The 11,078-nt window shown below is 44.3% G+C and overlaps 4 protein-coding genes across 4 annotated transcripts; 1 reads left to right on the top strand and 3 right to left on the bottom strand.

Moving 5' to 3' along the window:
- Window positions 1–1,308: 1,308 nt before the first annotated feature.
- LOC134102582 (histone H1-like) lies at window positions 1,309–1,947 on the bottom strand. The gene has a single exon (XM_062556770.1). It carries the CDS (start codon window positions 1,921–1,923, stop codon window positions 1,309–1,311), a length of 615 nt encoding a protein of 204 aa, XP_062412754.1. The 5' UTR covers window positions 1,924–1,947.
- Window positions 1,948–5,843: 3,896 nt separating this feature from the next.
- On the top strand, window positions 5,844–6,236 carry LOC134060360 (histone H2B-like). Its single transcript, XM_062517082.1, has one exon. The coding sequence runs from the start codon at window positions 5,844–5,846 to the stop codon at window positions 6,216–6,218; it is 375 nt and encodes a 124-aa protein (XP_062373066.1). The 3' UTR covers window positions 6,219–6,236.
- Window positions 6,237–8,737: 2,501 nt separating this feature from the next.
- Window positions 8,738–9,126, bottom strand: LOC134060027 (histone H2A-like). The gene has a single exon (XM_062516631.1). It carries the CDS (start codon window positions 9,124–9,126, stop codon window positions 8,749–8,751), a length of 378 nt encoding a protein of 125 aa, XP_062372615.1. The 3' UTR covers window positions 8,738–8,748.
- A 605-nt stretch (window positions 9,127–9,731) lies between these two features.
- On the bottom strand, window positions 9,732–10,444 carry LOC134102668 (histone H1-like). Its single transcript, XM_062556886.1, has one exon. It carries the CDS (start codon window positions 10,416–10,418, stop codon window positions 9,804–9,806), a length of 615 nt encoding a protein of 204 aa, XP_062412870.1. The 5' UTR covers window positions 10,419–10,444; the 3' UTR covers window positions 9,732–9,803.
- Between the last annotated feature and the right edge of the window lie 634 nt (window positions 10,445–11,078).

The following is an 11,078-nucleotide window of genomic DNA, read 5'->3' on the forward strand; positions in this document are numbered from 1 at the left end:
GTTGAATGTAGTTTTCACTGATAATTGTTTCCGTTCTACCCTAGGCAATGATGTAGATTACTGCCTCGCGTTATTCGATAGGATACAAAAATAAAATAATTCTAACATACATAACTTGGAATTTACTCTTGTGGGTATTTGGGTGGCTCTTAAAAGAGCCTTTGTTTCATTAGTCTGAAGAAAGCCAATTTACTTTGACTTCTCAGTCTTCTTGGGCAGAAGCACAGCCTGGATGTTAGGCAGCACACCACCCTGAGCGATGGTCACTCCACCGAGCAGCTTGTTCAGCTCCTCGTCGTTACGGACAGCCAGCTGAAGATGGCGGGGAATGATACGTGTCTTCTTGTTGTCACGGGCAGCATTACCAGCCAACTCAAGGATCTCAGCGGTGAGATACTCCAGCACAGCGGCCAAGTACACCGGTGCACCAGCGCCGACACGCTGGGCATAGTTGCCTTTACGCAGCAGTCTGTGCACACGGCCCACGGGGAACTGAAGTCCAGCCCTGGAAGACCTAGTCTTCGCCTTTGCCCTCGCCTTGCCTCCGGTTTTGCCTCTTCCGCTCATGGTAACTGAATGTATTCAAAACTTGAATGATAGCTTCTCAGTGTAAATCGTGTCTATTTATACAACACCAACGCGGGTCAAGTCAGCTTCTCAGTGGCTGAGCATACAATACTGAGAGCCAATCAACGTGTAGTTCGCTGTGTGACATCAACTTGAGTTGAATTTGGCGCCTATAGTTTTCCCCACCTCCCCTCTCAGCGAAATCACAAATTAGACAACGCATGACACATTAGAATGTACCAGTTTAAGTTGAAACGAAATGTCTAGAGGTCCTTTAGTCCATAGTAAGCCAATAAAGCTTCATGTGATGAACTGTTGCAATGTAGCGAACTTGGTTATGGGTTTCATGCGTCTGGATACTTCGTAACACATTTCATTGATAGCTGCTCCTATTGCAAGCTGAAGTGTTTGTGTTGCAAGGATATGGATACTTTGTGATGCAGTTGTCAACCACTTTAGTGTGACAATGTGTACGCCTTGTGTTTGTGTGTAGCGACATTTAGGATATTTTGAAATTTGATTTGATTTTGGGATGATTGGAATCATCTACTTCTTTTTTAGCAAAATTACTACTCACTGGTGTTCAAACTTTCCTCTAGCACAAGTGTTAAAAGTTAATCAGTAAATGTGTGTAGTCAATTAAAATGTGTTAGAAGGCTCTGATTGAATGGAATAACCGCGTTTAAAGAACATTTGGGTGGCTCTTAAAAGAGCCTTTTTAAAACCGAGTAAACTTCAAATTTACTTCTTCTTGGGTGCAGCCTTCTTGGGCTTGGCAGCTTTAGGCTTGGCCGCCTTGGGTTTCGCTGCCTTGGCTTTCTTGGGGCTCTTCACTGCCTTCTTGGGTGCAGCGGGCTTCTTGGCCTTCTTCGGGCTCTTCGTTGCCTTTTTCGGTGTGGCGGGCTTCTTGGCTGCTTTCTTCGGAGATTTCTTAGCGGCTGCTGGTTTCTTGGCTGCTGCCTTCTTGGGCTTCTTTGCCGCGGCGGGTTTCTTCGCAGCTGGCTTCTTGGCCTTGGGTGCTGCCTTCTTTACGGGCTTCTTCTTTGGCTCTGCCTTCGCCTTGTTCAGCTTGAAAGAGCCGGACGCACCGGTCCCCTTAGTCTGGACCAGAGTTCCCTTTGTCACCAAACTCTTGATGGCCAGCTTAACGCGAGCGTTGTTCTTCTCCACGTCGTATCCACCAGCCGCCAAAGCTTTCTTCAGCGCAGCCAGAGAAACTCCTTTCTTCTCTTTGGAGGCAGAGATAGCCTTGACGACGAGCTCGCCCACACTTGGACCAGTCTTCTTGGCACGGGGCGCCTTCTTCTTGGGGGCCTTTGCTGGGGCCGCAGCGGGGGCTGGAGCAGCTTCTGCCATTATTTCGTTCAGGTTTCACTCACAGATTACCGTAGAGACTAGGAGGAATGAATGGTTGGGGGATTTCGTGGGCTGGACTTAAAAGAGACATGAGAACCATTTAGACTCAGCAGACTGGGAGCTACCCGGCCTGTATGTGGCGAAGAAATCGCTTGTGTTTTCTCCCCTCACTTTTAGTAACAAATATAAGTAACGATGCAACATTTCCCAACAGGTCTACGTCTGCTGTGAAGAGCACAGCGTACACTTTAAAAAGAATATATGGTTGCTCTTTGTCTTTGTCGCAACGAACTGATAACTTTGTGCGTCTAGGTAGAGTGGTCTCAGTCAGTCTTTGTTTTGCGAGGAAAACGTGCCCATAATTATGATAAAACTATGCAATACCCTAACAACAAAGTGCCACAAATCAAGATATACGTCTCAGTAACGCTGTTGAGCCGTGACAATGTAGTTTTCGGGAATGTGTACTTTACAAACGGGAGCTTTGTAGACACAGTGAAACACAGTTGGCAAACCTGCACCATACGCATGCATACCGTACTGGACTAAACATCACCGGACCAAAACACGGTAAATATGAGTTATGTGGTGATGATGACCGCCGAAACAATATGCACAAACAGCACTTTTGCGGCCATGGGCACACAGTTGCATTTCGCTTGTGTTTCATGAATAAGGCAATCAGTTATATAACCCAGTTATAGGGTTTAGGGAACAGTATGTATCAAGCTTATGCTGTTAAATTAGCTTTGCTATGTGAGACATCTTTGAATGGTTTTGCGCATTTTACGCATTGAAAAGTTCAATGCGTAAAATAGCAGTAGACAAAGTCTTCGATTTATGTGTAATTTAGTTTGGTATTTATTCATTTGGCAGATGATTTCACCAAGGGTGACTTACAGCAATGGAATACTAATAAATCAGCAACAGCCATAGAAATACAACAACAACAGAAAAACAACAGCAGTAGAATACCAACAGCAATAGAAAAACATTGCAACTGGTTAACTTTGAAGAATCTACTCAGGCAGAATGGCAGGTAGGCAGAATCCTCCTCCACTGGGGCTCCCCTGTTCTTCCTCCACAGTAATATAAGATGACATTCTGCCTACACCTGAACTGAAGAGATTCCCAGAGTGGGTTTGGCCCAACTCCCAAATGGTGTTAAAGTGTAGTGAACGCTACAAAATTGATCAGAAACAATGTAAATACATTAAAAACGAAAAAAGGTTTTCTTCTTTGCTGAATAAAGCAAAAATATTTCTTTATATTATATTGGAAACATATTTTTGTGCAAATTTCATGTTTACTCTGTTGTACCCTTCAAATGAGGAAAAGTCATGAAACTTGAAGCAAAACAAAAAAGTGAACCATATATTTTATGATGTTTAACATTGCTTGGGTTCAAATTGACACCAAGGACAACATAAGGGTTAAAGATAAAATGAATGTTTTCTTCTTTGCTGAATAAAGCAACAATATTTCTTTAACAAAATATCCCACCAACATTGCTGTGTGGCAACAAAATATCTATCTGATGTGATGAGAGTATACTAAACTCAACAAAATGGATATAAACAATGTAAATAGTGATTTCAATTGATCTCCTCTTTGTTCAAAATGTATTGTTGCAGTTTCACCCAGGACTATCATGATCCTTCAAATGACTCTCCTCTCACATCTTACATGCACACTTCAGGCAATGTTTGTATCATTAACAGTGGAAATCACAACCACAGTGGTCATGAAAATGTATGTTAATATTGCTTACTTGAGTTTCATTCACATCATAATCATGACAGACTACTCCTATCCTCTACACACAAGTATAAGCAGGTTCTAGTAATAGGCCCACATTCACTATAGACGTGAAAGAAAATGGTTCCACTTCCACGGTCAATACATTCACCATAGACAGAAAAGAAAAGAGTTCCACATTAACCATTATGTGTAAGGGAAGGGCTCCACGGTCTATACTTTCACCAAATGTACATATGGGCTCCACAGTCTATACCATCACCAAATGTACAGTATAAGGGCTCCACGGTCTATACCATTACCAAATGGATAAGGGCTCCATGGCCTATACCATTAACCAAATGTATAAGGGCTCCACTGTCTATACCATTACCAAATGTAGCCTACATATAAGGGCTGCACAGTCTATACATTCACCATAGACACAAGTCATCCGGACACTGTGTGCTGTGGACACCCTATGGGTGCCAATGGGTGCCTCTCAACTTCTCTCCTCGATCCTCCATGCTCGGTCCTCCAGGCTCGTTCCCACTGAAGTAACACTGGATACATCCCGTTGTTGCTGCCCCATCATTCTTTAGATAGATAGATAGATATATAGATAGATAGATAGATACTTTATTGATCCCCAAGGGGAAATTCAAGGTCCCATCTAGATCAGTGATGTATAAAACCCCATTTGAGATGCTTCCTCGAATCAAAACACAACTGCACTTTTACTTACCCGAAATAGACAATTAAATAACATGACTTTTCGGTCACTGTAGTGCAATGCATTGACCATAGAGGCGTGCATTCGGTTATACTAATTGAAGCTAAAACTACGATGAACACCCCAGAGATGTTTCATTCACAATTGCTTCCACATTGACGTAGGAATACAACTTTATATAAAGAATTGGGTGGCTCTTAAAAGAGCCTTTTGGTGTTAAATCAATAGAACAGTGAAATTTAACCGCCGAAGCCATACAGAGTACGACCCTGGCGTTTCAGAGCGTAGACCACATCCATGGCGGTGACGGTCTTTCTCTTGGCGTGCTCGGTGTAGGTGACGGCATCACGGATCACGTTCTCCAGGAAAACCTTCAGCACACCACGAGTCTCCTCGTAGATGAGACCAGAGATTCGCTTCACACCACCACGGCGAGCCAGGCGGCGGATAGCGGGCTTGGTGATTCCCTGGATGTTATCACGCAAAACCTTACGATGACGCTTTGCGCCTCCCTTTCCAAGACCTTTTCCTCCTTTGCCTCTTCCTGACATGGCTGTAACTTCTTACGACTGAAAGTTGTATGACTACAGAAATGCACTGACCACGACTCGTACTTATACCCACAAAGAGGACGTTGGTGAAAACTACTAAACGCAGTTCCCCCTTTCCTGAATGGAGCCTACGGGGGCTCTTTGGCGACAGGAAAACGCCCACACACCCGACGTTCACTCCACCTATCTGTAGGCTACTGTGCATCAATAAACTAAAATAAAAAAAAAAAACATTCCATCCACCTCACAACGAAACAATGTATGACCGTCATTGATACTTTGTACAATTATTTTCAATCTCTAATCAGCATGATTCAAAGTAACACGTTCTAACTACAATTCCAAACCATTTGCAATTGAAATGCCTCAATATGGTCGTCTCAGAGACCTTCGATACTAGGCTACCGTCTAAAGTGCCGAACGTGTTATTGATCTATTTTTGCTCAGATCCTTTAAACCAAGCATATCAAGCTATCAATTTAGTTTAGCTTTCGTCTAAATGTTCTGTTCTAAAAACTAGCAAAGTGCCATTCATTGTGGCGTTCTTAGAATAGGTGGTATGCTGACAAACGCAAACGTCATGATTGTTATACACTTTGGTATGTATTTGTTTATTACTAATATTTGTTGGTTGAGGATGTTGTTGCCAGCATGATTCCAACTGCTTATTTCTAAATGCTTAGAGTTGTTGGTTGAGGGACAAAAAGTGCGGGAACATGAAACAAAACAGGGAGGAGAGTTGTGGGTGGGTTTGCTGTTTGAAATATAACCTATCCCTCTCCGCCATTTGGTGTCAAGGGTGTGTCCTACGCCTTTTAGTTAATGACACGGCAAATCATTTCCATACAAGTTGATATAAATACACCGAGCGACCACCCTCCGTATTAATTCGCCAAACAATGCCTGAACCAGCGAAGCCAGCGCCTAAAAAGGGATCCAAGAAAGCCGTAACTAAGACGGCGGGCAAGGGAGGAAAGAAACGCAGAAAGTCCAGGAAGGAGAGCTATGCCATATACGTGTACAAGGTTCTGAAGCAGGTCCACCCCGACACCGGTATCTCCTCCAAAGCGATGGGAATCATGAACTCGTTCGTGAATGACATCTTCGAGCGCATCGGAGGAGAAGCTTCCCGCTTGGCTCATTACAACAAGAGATCAACCATCACCTCCAGGGAGATCCAGACCGCAGTGCGTCTGCTTCTGCCCGGTGAGCTGGCTAAGCACGCCGTGTCCGAGGGAACCAAGGCCGTCACCAAGTACACCAGCTCCAAGTAAACCCGAGATTACATCTCATTTCAGTCCAAAGGCTCTTTTAAGAGCCACCCACAATGTCTTTTGAAAAGAATTTCCAATACAATCATGAATTATGTATTGTAACGTTGTCATTATACAGAATACGAATGTAAAGAGGGTTTTTTAGAATGATGAGATGGTGCCGGGATAAACTTGAAGCTTAGTGATGCTATGATTGCTCATGAGATCAGACCAGGCTACATTATCCTTGACTGACGTTACGCATTAACTTCCCTGGCAGAGAATTAGCCTTTCTAACTACAACGCACAATTTAACAGCGTATCAGCAAGGTCGCGCTGTTAGAAGGCTATATTGGGAAAATATGTCACCTAACAGTTGTCCAAAATGTTGGTTAGCTTCGAGCTTGTGCCGGTTCGATCCCCGACCAGTCCACAGCTGAAGTGCCCTTTAGCAAGGCACCTAACCCCTCACTACCCGAGCGCCGCTGTTGGTCAGGAAGCTCACTGCTCTGGGTTAGTGTGCTTCACCTCGCTGCATGCTGTGCGTGTTCACGAATTGGGATAAATGCAGCAGAGACCGAATTTCCCCAACGGGATCAAAAAACTACACGAATAGCCTATAAGCTGCACTAACATATTTGCAATGACCACCAGAAACTTAGTTCTATCGTTGAATACTCATTCAGCAGCAAGCCTGTGCTCATAATATTCTGTATACAAGTATGCTCTGTGTTGTTTACTACGTCAAATAAAACTGGAAGTAAGCTTTTTCATATACATTTGAGTGGCTCTGAAAAGAGCCTTTGTGGTTACTATTCCTGATATCGATTAATCTAAGCCCGCTCTCCGCGGATGCGACGAGCCAACTGGATGTCTTTGGGCATGATGGTGACCCTCTTGGCGTGGATGGCGCACAGGTTGGTGTCCTCGAACAGACCGACCAGGTAAGCCTCGCTGGCCTCCTGAAGAGCCATGACGGCGGAGCTCTGGAAGCGCAGGTCGGTCTTGAAGTCCTGAGCGATTTCTCTGACCAGACGCTGGAAGGGCAGCTTGCGGATCAGCAGCTCGGTGGACTTCTGGTAGCGACGGATCTCTCTCAATGCCACGGTACCGGGCCTGTAACGGTGAGGCTTCTTCACGCCACCGGTGGCTATGGCACGCATACAGGGCCAAAACGTCTAATAACGAAACGCCTACAGGTGTAAAAATATAACGTCACCACGCGCAAATATTTTACGTGTACAGGTGTTAGATTTTCACGTGTACTGGCCAGGCGTAAAAAATTACCGTGTAACCAGAGGTAATTTTTTGACGTGTAGGCTAGATAGGCTGCAGACATCTTGAGCAAGTCAAAAATGGTTATGGTAGCCTCTATTGGCACATAGCCTACTTTTGTTCAAAAGTGACTTATTTATTACGTTTTTATTTTATGCTATTGTTTGTTCACACACTAGGAGAGACGTGGACGTTATCGTTATAATGATAGGTTATGTTATCGTTTATCGTGTGAATGGCCCTAAGGCTTTATCCTATAGGCTAGCCTACTGAAAATAAATAGAGTAGCCTAGCCCTAGCCCCCTGATGCTTTTGGCCATAGTGACAAAACGGTGATGGCTTGAACGTTTCAGTGAGAAAACCCTACGTAACACTACATTGCTCTGTACGTAGTTACAACGTATGTTACAACTTAGTGCTTGTAAACAATGACAGCTGTCTATGTAGTGTTACATAGTCTGAACGTATGTTACAACGAACATGACAGCCTAACTGTAGGCTATGTTGCATCTGCACGTGAGATAATTCTGACTGGCACGTAGAAGTCCAAAGCATGAATGGCTCTGCGGAATGTCAAGTGATAGCGTGTTTTGCTTTAAGTTTCGTGGCTGGTGCGCTTTTACGCGCAGCCTTGGTGGCGAGCTGTTTCCTCGGAGCCTTGCCTCCGGTGGATTTGCGGGCGGTTTGCTTTGTTCTGGCCATCGTATTAGAATTAAATGTGTGACGAAATGAAGCGACGTGGAAACTTAAAGCCTCAGGTCTTACCCAGCCCCCACGTTTAGGCCTACGTCAGGTTTATGGCTTCCGCTGATTGGACTCTGATTCCTTCCGCTTGGCGCCTTCAATTCAAATTATAAACCCAACCCCTTAGAATATTTTGAGCAAAGGCCTTTCTCTGTACATTTCGATGTACATGAAATAAATCGTTTGCACTTAAATATGCCATCGTCGGCGCATAATAGTAACTTAATTTACATGATTAATCTAGATTACATAAGAAATAGCAGATGAAGTCCGTGGCCCCAGAACAATAGCAGACGGTGTCACAACAATGTTCACAAAAGAAAGATATGAATAATGCTACCAGGGGACTCATTGGGAGGTGACTAGATCAATTTGTGTGACCTACAAGGAGTGGAGAATTAATGGCATGTTTGATAGCGCACGAATAATGGCCTAAATGTAACAGACATGTCATGTATTGGAATAAGGTTTTTTTAAAGGGTATTTGGGTGGCTCTTAAAAGAGCCTTTTTTGCCGATGACTTCAAATAAGTTTACTTTGACTTCTCGGTCTTCTTGGGCAGAAGCACAGCCTGGATGTTAGGCAGCACACCACCCTGCGCGATTGTCACTTTTCCGAGCAGTTTGTTCAACTCCTCGTCGTTACGGACAGCCAGCTGCAGATGGCGCGGGATAATACGAGTCTTCTTGTTGTCGCGGGCAGCGTTACCGGCCAACTCCAAGATCTCAGCGGTCAGATACTCGAGCACAGCGGCCAAGTAGACCGGTGCACCAGCACCGACACGCTGGGCATAGTTGCCTTTACGCAGCAGCCTGTGGACACGGCCCACGGGGAACTGGAGTCCAGCCCGGGAAGAACGAGTCTTGGCCTTGGCCCTAGTCTTGCCTCCGGTTTTGCCTCTTCCGCTCATATTCGTTCAATAAAATTGTCTCAGTTCTAACTGTACATTACAGTGTGAGGCTATCAATTATAGGACGCCAGCAAACTGTTACTCGGCGCCTCAGTGGCTGAGGTGAAGATGTTGAGAGCCAATCAACGTGTAGTTTTCTGTGTATGGTCAACGTGAATGTCATTTGGCGCCTGTAGCACGTCATTCAGCGCGTGTTTTCTGACACTGTAAATGGCAAAACTATTTCAATATTTAAATTACATAAATGTTCTCAAATACACAATAAATACTAGAGTATTAGGGCCGACGCTATATTGGGTGGCAATGCCGTTACTGTTGCGAACATAGTGACAATGTAATATGGTAATAATAATAATAATAATAACAATAAGTCATTAGTTATTATATTAATCTGTTATAATAATAATAATAATAAGTCATGTGGCAAAATGTCGGATATTGTGGGTATGTTTGATATTGCTGCTAAGACAATGGGTTCGTGGTGCAAGTGTCTAACGCACGCAATAAGATATACAAGTGTTATATAACTTAACAGTATAGTGAATTGATTCAGATACAGATTAGTTGTCATAACAAAGTAATATTGGAATAGAAGCATTAAAGGACGTTTTGGGTGGCTCTTAAAAGAGCCTTTTAGTACACCATGATGATGTTGGCCGGAAACATGTGCAAGAAGATTACTTCTTCTTAGGCGCAGCCTTTTTGGGTTTGGCTGTTTTGGGCTTAGCTGCCTTGGGTTTCACTGCCTTGACTTTCTTGGGGCTCTTCGTTGCTTTCTTGAGCGCCGCGGGTTTCGCTACCTTCTTCGGGCTCTTTGTTGCCTTTTTGGGTTTTGGCGCAGCGGGCTTCTTGGCTGCTTTCTTCGGAGACTTAGCGGCTGCAGGTTTCTTCGCCACAGCCTTTTTGGCCTTCTTTGCCGCAGCGGGTTTCTTCGCCGCTGGCTTTTTGGCTTTAGGTGCTGCCTTCTTCTTTGGCTCTGCCTTCGCCTTGTTCAGCTTGAACGAGCCGGATGCGCCGGTTCCTTTGGTCTGGACCAGAGTTCCCTTCGTTACCAAACTCTTGATGGCAAGCTTGACTCTAGCCTTGTTCTTCTCCACATCGTATCCACCAGTTGCCAAAGCCTTCTTGAGCGCAGCAAGGGAGACGCCTTTCTTCTCTTTGGACTCAGAAATGGCCTTGACGACGAGCTCGCCTACGCTTGGGCCGGTTTTCTTCGGTCTAGGTGCTGCCTTCTTCTTGGGAGTTTTTGCTGGGGCGGCCTCGACGGGTGCAGCTGGAGCTACTTCTGCCATGTTGTCTGAGATTCGTTAGCAGTGAACACAATAGTTCACAGTGAATACATCGCTGAAAGTGGGTAGGACTTAACCTCGCCATGAGAACCTTTTAGACTCAGTCCCTTAGGCTCTCCATTGGACTGGCTTCCGCGAGGCACTCGAGTGTGTTTTCTGCACTCACATTTTGTACAAAAAGTAAACAGTGAAACGAAATTAGGACCTTAAAATGCATTTATTCAGACAAACCCACCCCTTTCTCTAGATCGAACATTCTGAGCTTTTGTCTCTGGTTATGCACTCTTAACGAAAAGGACTCAAATGCACAAGTCGGTGCGTCTGTTTAGGAATCCCTATTCATCTTCTATAACATTTGCACGCATATACGTAAGGAAATTATACAGTGGCCAGTAAACAAACAACCTAGACGAAATACATAATCTTTAGTGACGTGTACAGGACACGATACGTTCTCTTGCGTTGAAAACTTGTTTCAAAACAACATATTTTCTGACGATGTGAAACACAGACGCCATGTCTGATCAGTCGTTCAGCCACACACAATACGCCCGTACAAATAACAATGTTCTGTTTAAAGTATTTCTTTACCACAAAATCAAGTCCGTGGACAAAGTAGGCTAGTTCACTGCTAACCTACGGCTTGGTAGTAGGCTATTAGTT

Source organism: Sardina pilchardus, chromosome 1 (assembly GCF_963854185.1).
Source record: "Sardina pilchardus chromosome 1, fSarPil1.1, whole genome shotgun sequence".
NCBI lineage: Eukaryota > Metazoa > Chordata > Actinopteri > Clupeiformes > Clupeidae > Sardina > Sardina pilchardus.